We start from the raw sequence: 23,894 nt of genomic DNA, 5'->3' as shown, positions 1-23,894 counted from the left end.
TGAGTGAGAGTGAGAGTGTTAGGGAGAGTGAAAGTGAGAGTTAATGTGAGTGTGAGTAAGGGTGAGAGTGAGACTGAGAGTGAGAGTGTGAGAGTGTGAGTGTGAGTGTTAGTGAGAGTGAAAGTGTGAGTGAGAGTGTGAGTGAGAGTGTGAGTGAGAGTGAGAGTGTGAGTGTGAGTTGAGTGTGAGTGAGAGTGGGAGTGGGAGTGAGAATGTGAGTGAGAGTGTGAGTTGAGTGTGAGTGTGAGTGTGAGTGGAGTGAAAGTGAGAGGGTGTGAGTGTGAGTGTTGATAGTGTGAGAGTGTGAGAGTGAGTGTGAGAGTTTGAGTATAAGTGTGAGTGAGAGTAAGAGTGTGAGTGTGAGTGTGAGGGAGAGTGAGAGTGTGAGTGTGAGTGAGAGTGTGAGTGCGAGTGTGAGGGAGAGGGAGAGGGAGAGTGTGAGTGTGAGTGTGAGTAAAGTGAGAGTGAGTGAGAGTGAGAGTGGGAGTGTGAGTGAGAGTGAGAGTGAGAATGAGAGTGAGAGTGTGAGTGAGAGTGAGAGTGTGAGTGAGATTGAGAGTGTGAGTGAGAGTGAGAGTGTGTGTTGAGTGTGAGTGTGAGTGTGGGAGAGTGTGAGAGTGGGAGTGGGAGTGTTGGTGAGAGTGAAAGTATGAGTGAGATTGAGAGTGTGAGTGTGAGTGAGAGTGAAAGTGAGAATGAGAGTGAGAGTGTGAGAGTGTGGGTGTGAGTGTGAGTGTTACTGAGAGCGAGAGTGTGAGTGAGAGTGAGAGTGTGAGTGTGAGTGAGAGTGTGAGTGTGAGTGAGAGTGTGAGTGTGAGTGTGAGTGGGAGTGAGAGTATGACTGTGAGTGAGAGTGAGAGTGTGAATGTGAGTCTGAGTGTGAGTGTGAGTGAGAGTGTGAGTGTGAGTGAGAGGAAGAGTGTGAGCGTGAGTGTGAGTGAGAGTGAGAGTGTGACTGTGAGTGTGAGTGAGAGTGAGAGTGTGAGAGTGATGGTGAGAGTGAGAGTGTGAGTGTGAGTGTGTGAGAGTGTGAGTGTGAGAGTGCGAGAACGAGTGTGAGTGTGAGTGTGAGAGTGTGTGTGAGTGTGAGTGTGACTGTGAGGGTGAGTATGAGTGTGAGTGAGAGTGAGACTGTGAGTGAGAGTGTGAGTGTGAGTGTGAGTGAGTGTGTGAGTGTGAGTGTGAGTGTACCTTTTGCTATATACCTTTTGCTATATCATCAGAATTATAACCAGAAAGCATTTTTATATTTGTCCCACGTGATCGCTCTCGACGAGACCTTTAATTTTATTACCCCAAACACCCTTGCAGGGTCATATGGAATTCATACCAGTCAAACTAACCATGGCCTTCATGACTGTAACCAGGACGCATTATTTAAGTGTCAAACGTTATTCCCCTAACTGGAACCATCAATTTGACGCCCCACATGTTTCAGCGGCCTCACCTTGAATTTAACCCAATCTATAACTCATAATCACTATCTTATGATTCGAACTAAGAAGCCCTTTTTTATTTGTACCACGTGATTCCCCTCGTCAAGACCGTAAATTTGATACCCTACACGCCCTAGCGGGGTCACTTCGGATTTTACCCCAATATAATACTCGCCATGACAATCTCATGGTTATAACCAGGAAGCATTTTTGTATTTCTCCCACGTGATTCCGCTCATCAAGACCATTAATTTGATAACCATCACATTCTAGTGGAATCAATTTGAATGTTAGACCAATCAATGACTAACCATGACTATCTCATGATATAGCCCTACCATATTTTCGTCCCACGTGGTTTCTCTTATCGGAACCTTCAATTTGATGCCCCGGACACCCAGTGGCATCATTGTGAATTTTACCCTAATTTATGACCCATTTTGACTATGTCATGATAATAATCAGGAAGCACGTGATTACTCTCATCGAGACCTTTAATTTGATACGCCACATGCCCTAGCGTCATGAACTTGAATTTTACCCGAATTTATGACTTACCATGACTACGTCATAATATATCCATAACGCATTTTCGTCCCGAATGATTCCCCACATCGAGACCTTGAATTTGATTCCCCACATGCCCTCGCCGCGTCATTTTGAATTTTCACCCAATCTATGACTCATTATGACTGCCTGATGACTACAATCAGGAAGCATTTTTTTTTATTTACCCCGCGTGATTCCGTTAATCCGGACGTTTCATTTGATACCTTACACGCCTTAGCCTCATCAGTTTCACTTTTCACCCAATCCAATGTGGTCATTATTCTGTCCTAAGGGACGCTGCCTAGTCAATTCAGCTAATCCATTGGAAACATCAGAAAGGACAGCCCCCGCCCCCATTTCCCCCCGGCTCTCACCTCTTCCTTTGTGACCCCTAGTATGTCAAGCCGTTAACAGTAGCAGGCGAACAACCAGCACGCCAGCGCCACCGTGGGCTGTCCAACCACCCTTCCCCACGGTCTTAGTGGATCTGTCATGAGGAAAAGTTAAGACAACCCTTTTTATGACCTCACCAGTCAATTATCACTCACGCTCCAAGCCGCGACAATTAGGTATACAGCAAGTGCTTATGGCCATGAAAATTCAACAAGAAATTAAAAAAAATCAGACACCCCCTTCCTCCCAACCGAAGATGCCGATCGCGATTCGTGCCGTACCCTCAGGTAACCTGAATTCCGAGCCCACAGTGACGCATGAAACTTAACAGCGAATCATAGCTGCCTGCTAGGCTACTCATATGTACTCAAACTCAAAATGGACTCAAAACTCATATATACTCAGAACTCAAAATGTACTCAAAACTCCATATGTACTCAAACTCAAAATGTACTCAAACTCAAGAGAGATTGTGAGAGTGAGAGAGAGTGAGAGAGAGTATGAGAGTGAGAGAGAGTGTGTGAGAGTGAGAGAGTGTGAGAGTGAGACTGTGAGAGTGTGAGAGTGTGAGTGAGAGAGAGTGAGAGAGAGTGTGTGAGAGAGAGTGAGAGTGAGAGAGTGAGTGAGAGACTGAGAGTGAGTGAGAAAGTGAGAGTGAGAGTGAGTCAGAGTGTGAGAGAGCGTGAGAGTGAGAGTGATAGCGTGATAGTGTGAGAGTGTGAGAATGAGTGTGAGTGTGAGAGTGCGAGAGTGAGAGTGTGAGAGAGTGAGAGAGTGAGTGAGAGACTGAGAGTGAGTGAGAGAGTGAGAGTGAGAGTGAGTCAGAGTGTGAGAGAGTGTGAGAGTTAGAGTGAGAGCGTGAGAGTTAGAGTGAGAGCGTGAGTGTGAGAGCGAGTGCGAGTGAGAGTGTGAGAGTGTGAGATTGAGAGTGAGAGTGAGAGATTGGGACAGTGAGAGAGTGAGAGTGTTAGTGTGAGAGTGCGAGAGTGCGAGAGTGCGAGAGTGTGAGTGTGTGAGAGTGAGATTGAGAGAGTGAGAGATTGAGACAGTGGGAGTGTGAGAGTGAGAGTGAGAGTGAGTGTGAGTTTGAGAGTGTGAGTGAGAGTGAGAGGGAGAGTGTGAGCGTCAGTGTGAGTGTGAGTGAGAGTGATAGTGTGAGTGTGAGTGTGAGTGTGAGTGAGACTGAGAGCGTGAGGGAGAGTGAGAGTGTGAGTGAGAGTGAAAGTGAGAGTTAATGTGAGTGTGAGTAAGAGTGAGAGTGAGACTGAGACTGAGAGTGAGTGTGAGAGTGTGAGTGTGAGTGTTAGTGAGAGTGAAAGTGTGAGTGAAAGTGTGAGTGAGAGTGGGAGTGAGAGTGTGAGTGAGAGTGAGAGTGTGAGAGTGTGAGTGTGAGTGTGAGTTGAGTGTGAGTGAGAGTGGCAGTGGGAGTGAGAATGTGAGTGAGAGTGTGAGTTGAGTGTGAGTGAGAGTGTGAGTGTGAGTGTGAGTGGAGTGAAAGTGAGATTGAGGGTGTGAGTGTGAGTGTTGATAGTGTGAGAGTGTGAGAGTGAGTGTGAGAGTTTGAGTGTGAGTGTGAGTGAGAGTAAGAGTGTGAGTGTGAGTGTTAGGGAGAGTGAGAGTGAGAGTGTGAGTGTGAGTGAGAGTGTGAGTGCGAGTGTGAGGGAGAGGGAGAGTGTGAGTGTGAGTGTGAGTGAAAGTGAGAGTGAATGAGAGTGAGAGTGGGAGTGTGAGTGAGAGTGAGAGTGAGAGTGTGAGTGTGAGTGAGAGTGAGAGTGTGAGTGAGATTGAGAGTGTGAGTAAGAGTGAGAGTGTGAGTTGAGTGTGAGTGTGAGTGTGGGAGAGTGAATGTGAGAGTTTGAGTGTGAGTGTGAGTGAGAGTAAGAGTGTGAGTGTGAGGGAGAGTGAGAGTGTGAGTATGAGTGAGAGTGTGAGTGCGAGTGTGAGGGAGAGGGAGAGTGAGAGTGTGAGTGTGAGTGTGAGTGAAAGTGAGAGTGGGTGAGAGGGAGAGTGGGAGTGTGAGTGAGAGTGAGAGTGAGAGTGAGAGTGAGTGAGAGTGAGAGTGTGAGTGAGATCGAGAGTGTGAGTGTGGGAGAGTGAGAGTGTGAGTGTTAGTGAGAGTGAAAGTATGAGTGAGATTGAGAGTGTGAGTGTGAGTGAGAGTGAAAGTGAGAATGAGAGTGAGAGTGTGAGAGTGTGGGTGTGAGTGTGAGTGTTACTGAGAGCGAGAGTGTGAGTGAGAGTGAGAGTGTGAGTGTGAGTGAGAGTGTGAGTGTGAGTGAGAGTGTGAGTGAGAGTGAGATTGTGAGTGTGAGTGGGAGTGAGAGTATGAGTGTGAGTGAGAGTGAGAGTGTGAATGTGAGTCTGAGTGTGAGTGTGAGTGAGAGTGTGAGTGTGAGTGAGAGGAAGAGTGTGAGCGTGAGTGTGAGTGAGAGTGAGAGTGAGAGTGGGACTGTGAGTGTGAGTGAGAGTGAGAGTGAGAGTGAGAGTGTGAGAGTGATAGTGAGAGTGAGAGTGTGAGTGTGAGTGTGTGAGAGTGTGACTGTGAGAGTGCGAGAACGAGTGTGAGTGTGAGTGTGAGAGTGTGTGTGAGTGTGAGTGTGACTGTGAGGGTGAGTATGAGTGTGAGTGAGAGTGAGAGTGTGAGTGAGAGTGTGAGTGTGAGTGTGAGTGAGTGAGTGAGCGTGTGAGTGTGAGTGTGAGTGTACCTTTCGCTATATACCTTTTGCTATATCATCAGAATTATAACCAGAAAGCATTTTTATATTTGTCCCACGTGATCGCCCTCGACGAGACCTTTATTTGATACCCCAAACACCCTTGTAGGGTCATATGGAATTCATACCAGTCAAACTAACCATGAACCTAATGACTGTAACCAGGACGCATTATTTAAGTGTGAAACGATATTTCCCTAACTGGAACCTTCAATTTGACGCCCCACATGTTCCAGCGGCCTCACCTTGAATTTAACCCCATCTATGACTCATAATGACTATCTTATGATTCGAACTAAGCAGCCCTTTTTTATTTGTACCACGTGATTCCCCTCGTCAAGACCGTAAATTTGATACCCTACACGCCCTAGCGGGGTCACTTCGGATTTTAACCCCATATAATACTCGCCATGACAATCTCATGGTTATAACCAGGAAGCATTTTTGTATTTCTCCCACGTGATTCCGCTCATCAAGACCATTAATTTGATAACCATCACATTCTAGTGGAATCAATTTGAATGTTAGACCAATCAATGACTAACCATGACTATCTCATAATATAGCCCTACCACATTTTCGTCCCACGTGGTTTCCCTTATCGGAACCTTCAATTTGATTCCCCGGACACCCAGTGGCATCATTGTGAATTTTACCCTAACTGATGACCCATTTTGACTATGCCATGATAATAATCAGGAAGCACGTGATTACTCTCATCGAGACCTTTAATTTGATACGCCACACGCCCTAGCGTCATGAACTTGAATTTTACCCGAATTTATGACTTACCATGACTACGTCAGAATATATCTATAACGCATTTTCGTCCCGAATGATTCCCCACTTCGAGACCTTGAATTTGATTCCCCACATGCCCTCGCCGCGTCATTTTGAATTTTAACCCAATCTATGACTCATTATGACTGCCTGATGACTACAATCAGGAAGCATTTTTTTTATTTACCCCGCGTGATTCCGTTAATGCGGACGTTTCATTTGATACCTTACACGCCTTAGCCTCATCAGTTTCACTTTTCACCCAATCCAATGTGGTCATTATTCTGTCCTAAGGGACGCTGCCTAGTCAATTCAGCTAATCCATTGGAAACAGCAGAAAGGACAGCCCCCGCCCCCATTTCCCCCCGGCTCTCACCTCTTCCTTTGTGACCCCTAGTATGTCAAGCCGTTAACAGTAGCAGGCGAACAACCAGCACGCCAGCGCCACCGTGTGCTGTCCCACCACCCTTCCCCACGCTCTTAGTGGATCTGTCATGAGGAAAAGTTAAGACAACCCTTTTTATGACCTCACCAGTCAATTATCACTCACGCTCCAAGCCGCGACAATAAGGTATACAGCAAGTGCTTATGGCCATGAAAATTCAACAAGAAATTAAAAAAAAATCAGACACCCCCTTCCTCCCAACCGATCATGCAGATCGCGATTGGTGCCGTACCCTCAGGTAACCTGAATTCTCAGCCCACAGTGGCGCATGAAACTTAACAGCGAATCATAGCTGCCTGCTAGGCTACTCATATGTACTCAAACTCAAAATGGACTCAAAACTCATATATACTCAGAACCCAAAATGTACTCAAAACTCCATATGTACTCAAACTCAAAATGTACTCAACCTCAAAATGGACTCAGAACTCATAATGGACTCAAACTCAAAATTTACTCAGAACTCAAAATGGACTCAAACTCAAAATGTTCTCATAACTCAAAATGGACTCAAACTCAAAATGTACTCAGAACTCAATATGGACTCTGAATTCACTAGGTCTCAGGCAAACTCAAAATGTACTCAGAACTCAAAATGGACTCTGAATTCACTAGGTCTCAGGCGTACTCAAGCTCAATCGGACTCAAACTCAGTCGGGATCACTCGGCGCAAACTCACTCAAGCTCAAACTCACCACGCCACACTAGCCTCGCGCTCACTCAAACTCAAACTCACGCGTGAGTTTGAGTCCAAATGAGTCTGAGTGAGTGGACTCATGAGTGAGTTCGCCGACCTCTGTATATATATATATATATATTGTTAAAACCACATGCCAGCCAGTCCGTTTGGCCTCTCATCAATCATTGTCATCACCCGCCCTCACGTATCCAAGCCAGCAGTGGCCGCGAGATACAAGAAGCTGAAGACTAGACTAGTTGACATAGGAGGGTCAACTCATTGCAGTGTCCGCGCTTCGCTACCAGTAAACCTTTTGCAATTGGTGGACGGTGCGGGGTATAAGAAAATCTGGAGCTTTGACACCGGCGGCTGCCCACCACAATGCCTCGTGAACCAGCCCAACAGCCTACTCCTTCGGGCCAGCTGCCATCAATTAAGCTGTCTTGGAACTATACGCCAGCGTGACCTCGCTATGTTCAGCGTGACAGGCGATCGGGACGTGGAAGACTTGATTTCTTCCTAAGAGGGCATCATCACGCACAAGTGGGACGACGCCCTTTAATTAAGTAACATAGGCTTTTATTTCCTCCATATGGACGAACTTGGGCACAACAACCATCGTCCAGAGGTGACTACTGGGCTGCGTTCCAGCAGAAGTTTGCGAATGATTTCGACCGACCCGCGGTGCATATGCTTCGCGCAGAACAGCGTTTACGAGTACAAGCTCAGCAAACTGGGGAGGACTTCACCAGCTACATTGAAGATGAGCCGCCATGTCGGGAACTGAGAAGGTAAAGCATATCGTCCAAGGTATCGAGGACTATGCACTTCCGATGCTACTTTCAGAGGATCCGTCTACCGTTAGTGACGTCATTGGGAAACCTGGAGTTTCGAAACCGGCGGCTGCAAACCACAATGTCCCAAGAGCCAGCCTAACAGCCCACTGTCCGCGGAGAGGTTTCTCGTAAACTTTGCCACGTCACTCCAGCTGCTACTCTGGAGCCGGGCCCTTTGCCTCCGTCGGCGTGTAGTTTAAAAATAGGTGGCGTTGTTGCTGCCTTCTTTGGCCAGCAAACTCCAGCGGCTGAACGAATTACTTTTGCCAAAACCTGGGAATGGCTTGCGCACAGCAGAACGTCGTTCCGGCCCCCGGCTGCGCCAAGATCTCTTCCGCACTCTCGGGTTCAGACCCAATAGCCCAATCCCTGGCGACAACGGACAACCGCCCGATTTGCTTTTCGTGTCACTATTCAGGACATGTCGCACGTGATTGTCATCGACGCGTACTACCCCCAACAGTCCTCTACCGGAACACCACAATCCTTACTGCGAACCTACGTACGGTTCATACCCGATGCTGCTACCAATGGTTATGACCCGCTGTACGTGCCCCCGGATTTCGGCCCCCGGCCTTTCACTGCCCGTCGCTCCCAATATCCGCGCCGCCTCTCGCTGTCGCCGATGCGCCATCGTTCCACCTCTACCAGAGAGGAAAACTGACAGCCGCAGTTCCGGAAACAAGAAGTGCGTCGCCGTCGAAAACTCCAAGCCTTCCACTGTCTTCCGCAAATCTTATTGACGTGTTAGTCCACGGTGTCGCGACTCTTTCGCTAGTCGAGGCTGGAGCAGCAGTTTTCGTGATTCGTGCCTACCTCTGTCGCAAAGGTCGTAAAGTCATGAGGCCTCTCTCTGGACTATCCTTGCGAACCGCCGACTCCCATTCGGTTCATGCTTTGGCTGCATGTAGGGCTCACGTTTTCATCCAGGGTGTTGTGTACACCACTGAATTCATTGTGCTTCCCAACTGCTATCATGACGTCATTCTGGGATGGGTTTTTTTTCTTGGCACAATGGCGTCATTGGCTGTGGACGTGCCGAAGACGACTTTTCTGTCCTATCGGACGGGTCCACTGAGTATAACTCTGCTTAATCCGCCGCTAAAGTAGTCGCAGCCGCAGACACGAACACTTCGCCCCTGTCCGCCGGTATTGTGCCGTCCTGTTGTATATCTTGATGAAACTGCCAATTTTACATCGACAGAGGTCTTCCTCCTCCGCAGATGCATACCGCTGCCTTTCGCTATGCTAGAGATTGGTTCTCCCGAAACTGCCAACACTGTTACTAACCCGTCCGCAAACCGTGCTCCTTGCCTCGGTAGGAATGCCTTGTCATTGTGGAACCCATCAACTCCTGTCGGGTCATTTACGTCCCAGACAATACGCCTGATAATCACATTGCTGCTCTTTCCCCTTCTGCAAGGAGACAACTTTTCAGCGACGCGTTTCACGCTTCAATTAGCGACGCTCTCGAGTCCGCGCAGAACTGCCAACTTCTTGAACTCCTGTGCCGTTTCCATTCGTTGTTCGACTGCGCACAACTCTCCCTTGGCCATACCTCTATCGTCACCCATTCTACCGACCCTGGATCGCACGCACCGCTGCGGCAGCGACCGCACACACACACACACACACACACACACACACACACACACACACACACACACACACACACACACACACACACACACACACACACACACACACACACACACACACACACGTGTGTGTGCGTTTCTCTCTTTCAGCGCTGTATAACTATATTTTTCAACTGTTACAAACACTATAGGTAGTTCAAAAAATCACCCTTGCTCTTTGCCTTGGCGTTCGAGACCGCTTGGCCTGACACACACACACGCACACACGCAAGAACGCACACACGCACGCACACACACGCACGCACACGCACGCACACACACACGCGCGCACGACTCGCGCGCACCCACGCATGCCCGCACACACACACACACACGCACGCCCGTACGCACACGCGCACACACACACGCACGCACGAACACACACAAATGCGCGCGCACACGTGCACGCACACACACGCGCACACACACACGCGCTCACACACACACGCACGCACACGCGCGCACGCACACTCACGCACACATGCACACACACACGCACGCACGCTCATCATCATCATCAGCCTATATTTTCCCACGGCAGGGAAAAGGCCTCTCCCATAGATCTCCAATTATTCCGGTCGTGTGCTAACTGCGACGGTAATGTATATATTGGAATTATGGCCTCGTGCAGGAAATATAGAAGGAAAAGCCGGCCGTTTATAACAGCGGGCGTTATCCCTTGTCGTTATCCGTAAATTATATGGCAAATTTATTAAGAATAAACACCTTGTAGCTTTAGCAAATCGTAGAGCGTACCGCAATGAACTAAACAATGACATACAAGTGCCCAAACGTCAGTATTATGAAGATATACTTTCGCGGGAAGAAAGTAATACGTCTTCTTTGGAAGCACCTTTCAAACATTGCTAATCGTATTTCCTTATTGCGGACTCCAGATAAGCTGTTTGTGCAGGGGGCCTAGGTGGAGGGTGTCGCCCTCGCGAATGCATTTAATGAGTCCTTTCTTTCAGGCAACCGTTCCCATTATGAATCCAGGGCGGTTGATTACGCTCGTGTTGATTACTGCTCAAGCGATGTTTTGGATCCAGTTATTAATGATCAAGTTGTTACTGTTTTCTGTGGTCTTAAACACACTACGTCTTGTGATGCGGTCAAATTCTCAAGGGCCCGGTAGCTAGTCAAGCTTTTTCTCCCGGTGTCCTCCACTTTCTAAGTTGAAATGGTCATTGTTATATCATTATAACTGATGTTTCAGGAAAAGGACTTCCTTTCTTCACTCTGGAGGGAGAAATGCCTCTTCCTGAAACGTCAGTAAACTTTTATTTGTTAACGTTTTTCTCGTGTGTCTCTGTCTCCACTTAACGTATTTTTTCGCGCTATGTGTGAGTTTCTATGTTTTCAAACTAACTATATATATATATATATATATATATATATAAATATATATATATATATATATATATATATATATATATATAAATATATATATATATATATATATATATATATATATATATATATATATATATATATATATATATATATATATATATATATATATATATATATATATATATATATATATATATATATATATATTCACATATATAAATGTATGTATGTATATATATATATATATATATATATATATATTCATATATATAAATGTATGTATGTATGTATAGTCTGGAAACACGAAAACTCACAAAGAGCGCGAGAAAATAAGGTAAGTAATAAAACATATACACACGAGAACGGCATTAAAATGAAAGTTTACGGACGTTTTAGGCAGAGGATCCCATTTTGTTTAGAATACAGGGTAACCTGGTTTCACTGTTATATATAGAGAGGATGTAGGAAGGGACAGGGCAGGGCAAGGGAAGGGAGAGTGCATAAAATCGGATCATGGTTGGAGGGCACCAAAAAATGAAAGAAGTGGGAGAGGGAAGACAAAAAAGAAAACTAAAAATAACAAAATATCAAAATGATGAGGGTTTAAGTGAGAGAGAAGAAAGAAAAAACACAATCAACTTAACAATTTAATTGCTAGTTTCAGTGTCCCGTGGCAACATGGGGCAAGACAGGGGTCAAAAGAAGATATGCCCATGCACGCACATGGCGCACATCTCGCCATACCCATCCGTTCTAAGAATCAAGGTCACGTCATTGAAACATCACAGTGTACTACGCTTGGCTTCTGGTGGTGGGAAGAAAGGGTACCACCCAAAAACCAGTCAGAGAGGGAGTTTCGATAGAAAATGAGCGTACATTCTTATACAAAGAGCAGCAAAATGAAGGAAGGATGCAGAAGGAAGGCAGGAAATTTAACCTGGCTAAAGCCTAGTTTGCTAACTTGCAAACTAGGCTTTAGCCAGGTTAAGCAGCAAAAAAGACCGGGGCACACGGGTCATCAAAAGAAAGTTAACAGAAGACAGGTGCGCGCACACGACGCACACCTGGAGCTACACATCTGGTCGGCACATGGCGGCCTCAGGGAACCCCGAGGTGGTCAGCAATGGATATTAGAAAACAGGAATGCATAAAGGCAAGGGGGAAGGAAAGCAATCACACACGCTCGCGTGCGCAAAGAGATTTTAATGTGAGAGTCTGAAAGCTAACAATGGTACCGCAGCCTTCTACCCAGAACATAATGTCCAGACTTTGGGGTCAGATTTGGCTTAGTGAAGCGACTGTGCTAAGGAACGCGATGCTAGCACGCAACCGTCTACTGGGGGTCGTCAACTGATGGGCGAATATTATCGAGGGAAATAAATGAACACTCATAACACAATCCTGACAAATGGGGACTTCCAGCATACACTAGAGAGGAATCTGGCGCTAGCGTTTATGCGCCTCGCATCAAGGCCGTCTGGGTCGTCATAGGCGGCCATTATATTCTGCGCTCGACTTAATTTCATCATCGGCTTGGATTGAAACCTTTTAGTGTGAATAATGTGTATCCAACTAGCCCTACCTCAAGCCTTACAAAGTGGAAAATAAAACAGGCTATTTTAAAGCTAAGGAAAAAGGAAGTAAAGCGTTTTTTTACAGGAACGGTTGTGCGTACTATTCTGCAGTCAAAGCTGGTAGTTAACAACAATGTTAATATTTTGGGGGAAACACGTTAGAGACTCTTATTTTTTAATTTCACCACTCTTTAAAATTGTAAGTTGTTTGAAGAGGTTGGAAAGCTTTTCGAGCGTGCCTATGAAAACGTCGCATTCGTGCTGAACCGGTGCACCGACCGTCAGCTAATGTAACAAAACTTGTTGCTGAGCGAGTTGGTTCATACTTCAAGAAAAAAGAAAACGTGGCGTTAAACAATCGCGAACGAGGAGAAGATAGGACAGATACGGGTGTCCGTATCTGTCGTATCTTGTCTTCGTCGAAGCATGTTTTGTTTCTTTTTTTCTCGTCAGCTACAACTTTCGCGGTGACATAGTACCCGCTCAGTCATACCTCCTTCGACTGCAACATGACCAACGTCAGGTACGATCACGGACTGCCTGCCTTTTCAACGAACGCGCCTACCACAGAACAGGGCGGAATTCAGCGGCCTCGTAGCTCGTAGATGTGTTAATGCATAGTGAAGTAAGCAAGTCCCAAAAACCGCTTAAGAATCCAATTTTCATGCCAAGCCCAAGCCAAAAGCGGGATCTTCCCGTAACACCCCACGACAACATGGATTCCCAGTTGCATTTTCCACTCTAGTGTACGTACTAAGAAACTCTATGCACAGAACAGGGAGCACTTCGGCTACCTCGTAGCTCGTAGACGTGTTAATGCATGGCAAAGAAAGGAAATGCAAAAAAAACCGCTGAAACCCATTTGTCATGCCAAGCCTAAGTCATAAGCGGGGTTCTTTACGCCGACTTTACAGCTGCCAGTACTGGTCCGTGCTGCGCGTCTTCTAATCCATCATCTCTCTTCTTCGCTCTTTATATCCGCTTTTCGCTCTATCGTCCTCTGGCCATACTCGCTCTTCGAAAGGAGAGGCGCGATCCGCAGATTCGCCCGCTCGAGAAAGCAGTGACGCGCTTGTTATGCAAATGGACTGTGCTCTTACAATCCCGCATCTGACAATATTTACTCTATACAGTCAACCCCTTTTCTTCTAACCTAGAGACTGACACTCTCAACAGCCATCCTTCTCACCTCTTTGTCCTGGTATGCGGTACCACATTGTAGATGCAGAGCACTTTAGGTGCTCGCCTTGTCGTCGTAGCTCGCTCGCTGGACCCAAGTACAGCCAGATGGCGTTACGTCGTAGCGGCTGTCGTCGCGGCGTAACCGAGAGGCTTCGAAAGCCACGTGGTTTATATAGCCATAAGCGTTTGAAACTCGTGAACCGCTGGCGCTTGTCATACATCGCCCCGTTGTTCAGCGCAACGAAAACTGTAGGTACATAGGCAAAATATACGTAGTTAACGGGCAGCTCCCGCGTTCATTGCGTTAGGAACGCTCGTTGCGTTGGTTTTTAGGATAGTGTGCTAAGACATTAAAGCCGTTCCACTCAATGTGAAAGGTGTCGGCAGTGCTGATCAGTGATTCGCCATAACGGTATGTACCGCCGTTATCCGCTTACTGCTACCACCACCCCAAGCAATTCCAATTTCCCGCCTTCGCATTGCCCGCGTGCCGCCTGCCTGAAACTGCGCCAGCAGGAGTTCTGTTCTCTTTGTGCTTTTCTCCCCGCACGTGCCCGCATTGCACTGCCACATTTTGCATATACTATCGTAAAAACCAACCCAACGGGCGTCCTTGAGCAAAGAAACGCGGGCGCTGCAGGTTAATTACGTATATTTTTCCTTAAATGTACCTATAGTTTTCTTTGCGCTAAAAACGGGAAGATGTATGACAAGCGCCAGCGTTTCACGAGTTTCGAACGCTTATGACTATATAAACCGCTTGGCTTTCGAAGCCTCTGCGGTACCCCACGAACAACAGTGTTACTTGGATTGGATTTGATTGGATTGGCTACACTGGCCTAGGTTGACCAGTTTCGCGTAGCTCCTGGAGAGCCGTGCTGCGCAAGCGCGAGGATTGGATTGGATGGCGTTACGAACAGAAAAGGCTGAGCCCCTGACCGTGACTTCATCAATAGCTCCATTGATAATATCCCAATTGCCAAAACACATTCCACTAAAAATTATCGGCCTTACTTATCATTACTCCCGTATAGTTTCTACCCTACACTTCAAACTTTACACTCTCAGATCGAGCAAATAACTCATCTCCTGCACCGCGTCACAAATCGCCAGTCTAGCTTACGCGAACAACCCCTCCTGCGCATTATAGATGCTTTTACGATGTCCCGCACAGTGTACACAGTGCCATTCCTGCATCGCACCGCCATCCAACAAACAGAACTAGAGGCAGCTTCCCGTAAGCTCTCGGTGTACCCCACTACGCTCCTACTACCAATCAACGTTGCTACCAATCTTATCGAGACCGGCCCACATAACACTATCGAAGAGCGTATTCAGATACACAAACAAGCCCGAATTCTGCGCCTTCAGACATCTCACCAAAATCGGGCACTGTTGCAGACGATGACCTACCCTACGGCGTCGCTTCCTCCAATCCCCACAACACCTCCTCCTTGGACCACGTTCCCTCGCATCCGCATAGAACCCCTACCTAAGAATATGAACCCTTCCAGGCATGCCACCCGCCGCCTTCTACGCTTTAAAGCCCTCACCAAACTTGTCTCCTTCCTAGAAAAGCAGAGATCGACGGTATATTTTACACACGACAGTCATTTTTCCTATAGGCAAACAGGAAATGCAGCCTTTTTACGCCACTGGTCGCTGTTTTCCGCACAAACGTCTTTTTTTTTCTGCCCGCCAGATGCCACCTCCATAGAGGAGCACTCCATCGCTCTGGCCATGGAGCATGCTGCTTTCACAACCTCCAGCGGTCACCCCACTTACATCTTCAGAGATTCGCAATCCCCCATCCGACATTATTTACGCTATACAGTCAACCCCTTTTCTTCTAACCTAGTGACTGACACTCTCAACAGCCATCCTTCTCACCTCTTTGTCCTCGTATGGGTACCCGGCCACGCTAACATGGACGGCAACGCAAGAGTAAAACGCGCTTTCCCAAGATGTGTACCCGGGTCCGTCTATTCTCTGGCCAACCTCATACCATCCTCCTTACACTCGTCTTCACGATCGCGCAACCAGTAAATTCACTTTACTCTCATATCGCCTCGCCCTCCAAGCCTACCCTTCTCCAGACCCGCGCCTCTCTCGCGATCAAACCGTTCTTCTCCGCCAGCCTCATACCCGCGCCCTCCCATCTCATGGCATTCTACATCGCATACGTAAGTGCTCCGGTCCCCAAATCTGTCCTTCTCGCGGCGCATACCCCTTTATTCCCCATTCCTACTGGGACGGCCAGCCGCCAAATCTTCCCCCCTCCGTCTCCGGCATCACCTCATGGGACACTTGGTTGGATCCCCCGGCCGGAACAGACGTTAGGGCCGCCCAGGAGGCTCTCTCCCTTCATGAGCAGAAGATGCCCAGGTACATTCGGGACCACTATAAAGACGGTGACGCCTCAGCCTCCATCGTTTAGCTGACCTGGACTTGGGTCGGTGACTGGTCAATACATCTTTTCTGTCTCTTATATCCTTGTTTACATCATAGTGGCAAGTATCGTGTGGGCCTTCCACGGTTCCGCTCTTCCGCGGAGAGTCATATGCGTCATATAGAACAAATTTTTTTCCCCCGCGCGTAGCTCTGTCTGCCCGAAGTCTGGCACCCAGGACGGCGGCGGCCAAAGCTGTGCGTGTGTTGGGGTCGCGTTCGCTTCGCGTTCAAATTGGATGGCGTGCTCCAGCGGGTGGAACTGTGCTTATGTTGGAACGATCACAAAGGACGATTCAACCCTGCACCGGGTATGTAGAGTGCGGGCGAGTTTTTTTCAAAAACCTTCTCGGCTTTCGCTGCAATGAAGTGACTTGTTCGCCACGTGAATCTCAAGAAGGGAGTGCTTCCTTTCGACGAACAGAAGGCAATCGATCGCCTGTTAATTTCACACTTCGGCTACAAAGCGCATGCCGTGACGATATAGTTTTTTCGAAACCATTTCCTGATTTTCTTCAAGTTCAATAAATTGTGCGCGTAAAACCGGCTTTTTTTAATTCAGGGCGTTGTGTGCTGCTATGCTTCTACTACGGTGCGTAGTCAGGTAAAATGATATTTGTATCATGTTATGCACATTTTTGATTCCATACTGGCGCCAAGGCATTTGTTAGTAGTGGTTTGGGTGCTCGTGAAAGCTCTAGCTACACATGTGGCAGATCGGCTAATAAGCCACTCGCTTCGCAAAACATTAAGCAGATAACGCAAGAGGGAGGCGTCCCCCCATCGCGACGGAACAAATTAAGCTTTGCACGCCATTACAAGTTAAACTAATAGATGGCTCCACGTTATTAGGCCTAGGCATAGCCTCATGTAACAGGCGGTCATGGCCAAGTGAATCAAACCGACTAAAACCCGACTATTCATAACAAGAGTGCAAATAAAAAACGCCCCTGTCCTCATTCACGCTGCGGTTGCGCTGTTCTCTAGACGCTTTGTAGGTACTTTAAAGGCCTCGCGGCACATTCACATCGTTTAACCACCATCAAACGTCCCGTGCGGCACCAAGATTGACGCACCGGGAGTGCCAGGTAATGAAAGCGTTGGGCGGGCAAGTTGTTTTGTATACGCCCAGTGCGCGACCACTGGTTCCTGCGGCCGCGATGGTTCGCTCGGTAGATTTTAGTTTTCCTGCTATTCAACAACGCTGTCTCCCTCGCTTCCGGAAACCGTTGACGTCAAGCGAAATGTTATGAAATTACGCGAGGAATGACATGCGTTTTGCGATTGCGAATTTCCCGGCAAATAAACCCTTTAGCCGCGAATAAATGCTGAGAGGTCTTCAGAACAGTTTACATTTCCTCTGAACCCAACTTGCTATTCGCCTGCAGTGTCCCTTTTACGGAAACACAAGCGGTGTACAAGCAGTCAACGAAGTGGCGTAGACAGACCAGCTTTCGTGAATCGAATAAAGTAGGGTTTGCCCGGCAAGCATTTATCTTTCCGCATACGTTCTTCTGGAACCATCGAATTACATTGAAAAGACAAGTGATCATCATCATCATCACCAGCCTATCTACGCCCACTGCAAGGCAAAGGCCTCTCCCATTAATCCCTAATTATCCCGGTCCTGTGCTCACTGCAACCAATTTATCCCCGCAAACTTCTCGGTCTCATCTGCCCATATAACTTTCGGCCGCCCCCTGCAACGCTTGCCTTCTCTAGGAATCCACTATGTTACCCTTAAGGACCAACGGTTATCTTGCCTTCGCATTAAATGTCCTGCCCACGTCCATTTCTTCTTCTTAATTTCTACTAATATGCCCTTGACACGCGTTTGTTCCATTACGCACTCCGCTCTTTTCCTGTCCCTTAATGTTACACCAATCATATTCCGTTCCATTGCTCGCTGAGTCGTCCTCAAGTTAAGTTGAACCCTCTTAGTGAGCTTCCAAGTTTCTGCCCCGTAGGTGAGTACCGGTAAGATACAGCTGTCATACACTTTCTTCTTCAGGGAGAATGGTAGGCTGCTATTCATTATCTGAGAATGCCTGTCGTAATCACTCCAGCCCATTCTTATCCTTCTAGTTATCTCTGCCTCATAGTTGGGATCCGGGGTCACAACTTTGCCTAAGTAGATATATTATCTTACCACTTCCACTGCCTCGTTACCTATCTCAAACCGCTGTGCTGTCCCGAGGTTATTGAGCATTACTTTAGTTTTCTGCATATTAATTTTCAGGCCCACGGTTCTGCTCTGTTTGTCCAATGCGGAAAGCATGCTTTGCAATTCGTCACCGGAGTTGCTTAGCAATGTAACGTCATCAGCAAATCTGGGGTTACTGAGGTATTCTCCATTAACCCTTACTTCCAACTGTTCCCAATCCAATGTTGTGAATAACCTGCTGTGAATAACGCCAGAGAGATTGTGTCGCTTTGTCTGACGCCCTTAATTCCTTATAGGTATTTTACTGCTTTCCTTATGGAGGAGGAGGGTAGCTGTGAACCCACTGTAAATATCCTCTAGTGTTCTTACATAATGCTCGTCTACACCCTGGTTCCGTAATGCCTGAATGACTGCTGATGTTTCGACCGAGTCAAATGCTTTCTCATAGTCTATGAAATCTACATATAGGGGTTCAGTATATTCAACGCACTTCTCTATCACCTGATTGATTATGTGATAATGGTTCATTGTTGAATAGCCTTTACGAAACCATTCTTGATCTCTAGGTTGACTGAAATCTTAGGTGGCAGAAATTCTGTTAGCGATTACCTTGGTAAGTACCTTGTAGACGACTGACAGTATGCTGATCGGCCTGTAATTTTTCAAGTGCTTCATGTCACCTTTCTCATAGAGTAGAATGATGTTCGCGTTCTTCCAAGATTGGTGTACACTCGAGGTCACTAGGCATTGCGTGTACAGTATCGCCAATTTTTGCTAGTACAATTTTCCCGCCATCCTAAAGAGGTCTGTTGTTATCTGATTTTCACCAGGTGCTTTGCCCCCTTTCATTTCATTCAAAGCCTTTCTCACTTCTTCTGTCGTTACTGGTGGATGTCTATCTTCTCTGAATTACTTTCTTTTTCGGAATTATCATGGATGTCCCGGCTACTGTGCAGATCTCTATAGAACTCCTATCACAAACCTTCGCCGTCCAGCAGCTCGAGGCTGCTCTCGCCAGGCAGAGGCGGAGAGAGGCACCGACGGGGGGGAAAAAGACGAGTTCCCGAGTACCTTTCGCGCGCCGGTCTCGCCGACGCCGGCGGGGCCTAGTCCCGAGGGCGACGTAAACGCGTCGGGGGGAGGGAGCGGCTCTGTGTAGCCCGGACCTCCCCTCTGCTGGCATTTAATAAAGTCTTTCTCTCTCTCTCTCTAGAACTCCTCGGCTACTATGGCTATACTATCACCATTTTTTATGACATTTGTTAGGACTAGTGATCAAAGAACTTTCAATTCTAGGAAATTACAGGATGAAACACTCTCCATATTACGTATGTGATTGCCTGTGCAGCATACAAAAAGACAAAGCAGGGAGCTCGCGCTTCGCTACGAAAACATACAAGACAGCTGAGCACGGGCAGACACCGGCAACAAAACAAATTGGTGAACAAAACTGATGGCATGATTCGCAGAAATACAATAACGCACACGATTGTCCCGTGTTGTGGTTGTCAATAATTTTGAATTATTTTTCAACAATTTCTTTGTATCGGAGAACCGCCGCTGTGGCGCACGGCTCCACAAACGATCAGTTGGGTCTGGCAGGCCTATAAATGTAAACGTTTATTCCTTATGTAGAATGCAGTAAGTTATCATTATCATATTTTGGTATTTTTAAAATATTATCAAGTATATATTGAAATATTTTGAAATAAGTATATATCGATCTATTACAATACCTATCAATTTTTCAATCCACAAAAAAATGTATATTCGGCGATTATTTGTTAACGCCAGCTTTCTCTCACCATAGCAAGGTTGAAAATGCCGCCGACTGGCCCTATGGCCGCAGCTTCCTTGATGATCTCGCGTGCTCCGCTTCCGCTGGAGACATCCGCCGTAGAAACAAGTACTGTAGCGCCCAGAGACTGCCAACGCCGCAGGCACAGCCGCTGGTACCCGGACTGTACACCTGATCTGCCGCTAAGGAGCAGCTTCCGGCATCCGCGAGTCACCATCCACTCCGCAAGCTCCAGACCAAAGCCACCTAGGCCTCCGGCGATGATGTATGACTTACGGTCGTAGAAATACGTGCGGGGAACAGCTTCCACTGATAGTGGCGGGGCAGAAAGGTTCTTCCTGGAGATTTCCTCAGGACGAATCTGGAAGAGGGTTTGACCAATAGGTTACGCGTCATGTGAAAACAACTTACCGAGATATTTGGGTGCTTGTCCTAACCAGGTTGGGGTCCTATAAATTTATTTGTTCACCTTCAGGCAAAAGCTCATAAACTCGGCAGGAAGAATGGCTAGGCTCCAGAAAGGTGTTGATCTCCTTAACGCGCAGTGTTATATTTAGAATCAAATATCCCATCCAAGTCGACCATAATGCACGGTTCACTTACTTGACCTTAGCTTCACGCCTTGTTAATATGAAGGAAGAAGTTAGACACATCCATTTTTTACATGGGGCTGACCATCTCGATTATACTGAACTTTTGCGAGAGAAGAGAGGTTTCATGTTACGAAATTAGGCCACCATCACAGGCTTAACGTTGCCAATACAGGAAGATACAGCGGAGCTGTTCCCGCTTCTTTTTCCCACCTAAGCCCATCCCGACAATAGACCAGATATTGATGCCGCTGGCACACACATCGCCTCTTTTACAGGACAACACCTGCAAGTAGAGCTTTAGTCAGTAGCAGGCTCAGGCAATCCCATACGACGCGCCACCTCTTCGCAGTAGCTCCACCGCGACTCCATCTCATACCAAGCTATCCCTCTCCCCCACAACGTCCCTGGCGCTCCTCATACGTCGTTCCTTGTGTGAAACTACTTCTCCCTCGCCACACGTCCAGCAGCTATTGCTTCCCTCTGCCTTACTTAGGATTCCACCGCTCCACTTCTACGAGCAACGTTTTCTAGTTCGCGTCTTTTTTGGTATGTTTGGACTCTGCTTGAACAGCTCGAGCGGAAGTCCTTATATTTTTTTCCTGCTAGCTTTCGTGTCGCCCACGCTGAAGCCGAGTTTTGTGTTCCAGTTTGGCACGGCCAGAAGTTCAGCTAAAGCAGCTTTGTTAAAATTACATTGTGTTGAATTCACCCGGGCTATTTTGGCAGCTGTGGGGACCGCGTGTGCCCCCATTCCATGGTTCGGGTTGGTAGGCCATTGCCGCCGACAGGGCAGCCGCCCATGGCGGCTAGGGGCGCGCCCAACCTCGCGGGCGCGTGACGCACGACCTTTCTTTTCACGCTGGCCCCATAGCGGCCTGCCCTATCACACCTTCTGCTCCGGAGAGTACCCTCAACGCCTCTTTTGGGCCTGCTAGACTGCTAAAAAGGAATTCAGCTGCTTGGGGCCCCTCCCTATAAACCCTTCCTACGCTGATGGTCTAACCTTATGGCCACACCAGGAACAATATGTTCCTCGACCATGAGCCACGCAAAAAGAACAGGACAGGAGGAAAAACGACGCTTCCTGTGCTGGCCATATAATGTCACAATCGGTTGGCCTAGGTGATGCCAGCGTCATCTGTCGGGGGAGAAGAAACTGCGCGGTCGCCGTAAAGTGCCTTTTACCGCACATTCATGGAATGACGTGTGGCTGCTATCTATATATTTTCCTGCTCCGTGACCACGATACTAGGCCAGCATTACCTAAAGCGGCAGGCAAAGTCGATGGTTTCACCCGCCCTAGCGAGCTGGCCGAGGCCTTGTTTCCTGCCAAAGCAAGGGACTGCGCTCCCCTTCTATCCAGACTTCCTTTAACATAAAATGTGCACCGCAAACTTCGTTAAACTATTCTCAAACCCGCACTATTTTGTACCGTTTTATCCGGCAGTCTCCCGCCTAATTGTGCTCCTTAGTTTTGAATAACTCAAAGGAAGCAGGAAAAAAATTCCTCCAGGTTCGCAATTGATAGGCGAAGAATTCAGATACAGCGGAGATGGTGGTGCTTACTAGCTCTACCTCGGGGTTTTCTGTAACTTTAACACGGCCGGCCTCGACGTGCTATAAAACTCAAGAGCGAGCGAGCGAGCGCGTCCAGACCGGCCGTGCTTTAACTTAGCAGTTTTTTTAGCTTTAGGTTGCCTTTTCTTCCCTTTTTCCTTCACCGACACTACACTTCTTTCCCGGGAGAGAGCCCCTTTCTAGGACTGCCCTTCTCGGCAAATCGGGCACTGATGCCGCCGAGCGCCCGCCATCTCTCTCAACTAGGGCGACATCTGCGCGTCACAGCATACGTCATCAAAAGGCGTAGCCAATCCGCAACGCGCGCCTCCGCACCTGAACATCTGCATAGCCACGCGCACTCCACACACACATTCATACACCTGCTCGTCGGCTCCTTGCCTCCTAGCCACTTCCCCTCACACTTCCTGCCCACAATTTTCCTCCTCTCCATTTGGCTGCGCTGAGTTTTGAGCGACGTCATGAAAAGATGGATCTCAAGCTTAAACAGCTCCGCTGTTCAGATATATTAGCGCAAGGGAGCGTCGGAGGTCTTTTAGCTATGGTGAGATGTGACATGCTGCCGCGTTCAGCTGCTAAACAGACCAAGTTCTATTAGCTGGATTCTACTATAGCATCTTGAACGAGAGGCACACCGAAACCATCGTAAAGAGCTCTGCAATGCGAATTCAGTTTGGCTTGGCAAATTGTAATTCATGATAGGGCAACAATTTTGTTGGTTGCGTTCTGTCGAAGACGGTCGGGAGCTGTACAATTTTTGATGATTTTGTTTGACGTCTGCTGCTACAAAAATAAAGCGATTCCAAAGGATTCCCAGTGGGTGAAAAAAAACGAGTCTTTACAAATAGGCTCGACAAGGCATCTAAAGCACCGGAAATACTGAGACAACAAGCCCTTTTTGTGGGGGCGTTTAAACGCCACGCTTTTTCTGTGTAGACCTGTGGTTAGGCCAGACTGACCATTGTGCTAACTGACGCCGTAACCTCTCAACTAAGTAAGGAAATGTGCACTGTACTGCTTTTCAATCAAGCTTTGCCCTCATCTGATCTGTCCAAAATACCAAACTGCAATTGCTGGAGTGGTTTATGGCAAGTTACCTCGATGACAATCTTTCCTACGTGCTTTCCAGAAGCCATAAACCGGAAGGCTGCTTCGACGCTGTCCCGCGTGAACTTGATGTTTTCAATAGGTCGCACAACGCCGGAGGCTATTCCTTCGCTCAGAAGTTCCAGAATACGTCGCTTAAGTACCAGCGTCGCAACTTTGTTATCATAGAGGCAGTCCAGTTGGATGCCATGAAACGTGACGTTGTTGTTGAACATGGACATTCCAAGTGAGGTATCCTTGTAGATGTCGAACTTTCCAATCTCAATGAAGCGACCATGGTCTGCCAGACACTCGACGCTAGCCTGGAGTTTCTCTTCCGTGAGTGAGTTGAGCACAACGTCCACGCCTGTTAACGTCACACATGCAAAAAAACAATAAAATTATTACCACGAAAGCCAACAGTTTTAGCATTGATGTTTTGGCACAAATACAGTCTCAATCATCTGAAAAACGTGTTGGGCGAGAAACCCGTTCTCGGCAATTTGCAAGTCCTTCACTAACCACTCTATACTAGTTTGCTGCGCAGTGTGGGGTTTTCTTAGCACCGGAGGTTTCATTTCTTCATGATGAAATGAGACCATTTTTGCGTTAGTAACGTCAAGGTAATACTGGGAACACCCGTTTACAA

The 23,894-nt window shown here is 47.5% G+C and overlaps 1 protein-coding gene across 1 annotated transcript in view; it reads right to left on the bottom strand.

Annotated features, from left to right (window-relative positions):
- LOC144147137 (fatty acid synthase-like) overlaps nt 1-23,894 on the bottom strand; it is a 243,513-nt gene that overhangs the window by 42,745 nt on the left and 176,874 nt on the right. The window contains exons 15-16 of the mRNA XM_077679209.1: nt 23,257-23,612; nt 19,996-20,349 (exon numbers count right to left, since the gene is read on the bottom strand). Of these exons, the coding sequence (XP_077535335.1) occupies nt 19,996-20,349; nt 23,257-23,612 (710 nt within the window). The remainder of the gene's footprint in view (nt 1-19,995; nt 20,350-23,256; nt 23,613-23,894) is intronic.

This window comes from Haemaphysalis longicornis, unplaced genomic scaffold (genome assembly GCF_048455015.1).
Source record: "Haemaphysalis longicornis isolate Haplotype H1 unplaced genomic scaffold, Haemaphysalis longicornis Haplotype H1 scaffold_7, whole genome shotgun sequence".
NCBI lineage: Eukaryota > Metazoa > Arthropoda > Arachnida > Ixodida > Ixodidae > Haemaphysalis > Haemaphysalis longicornis.
This window is presented reverse-complemented; position numbering and strand designations above follow the sequence as displayed.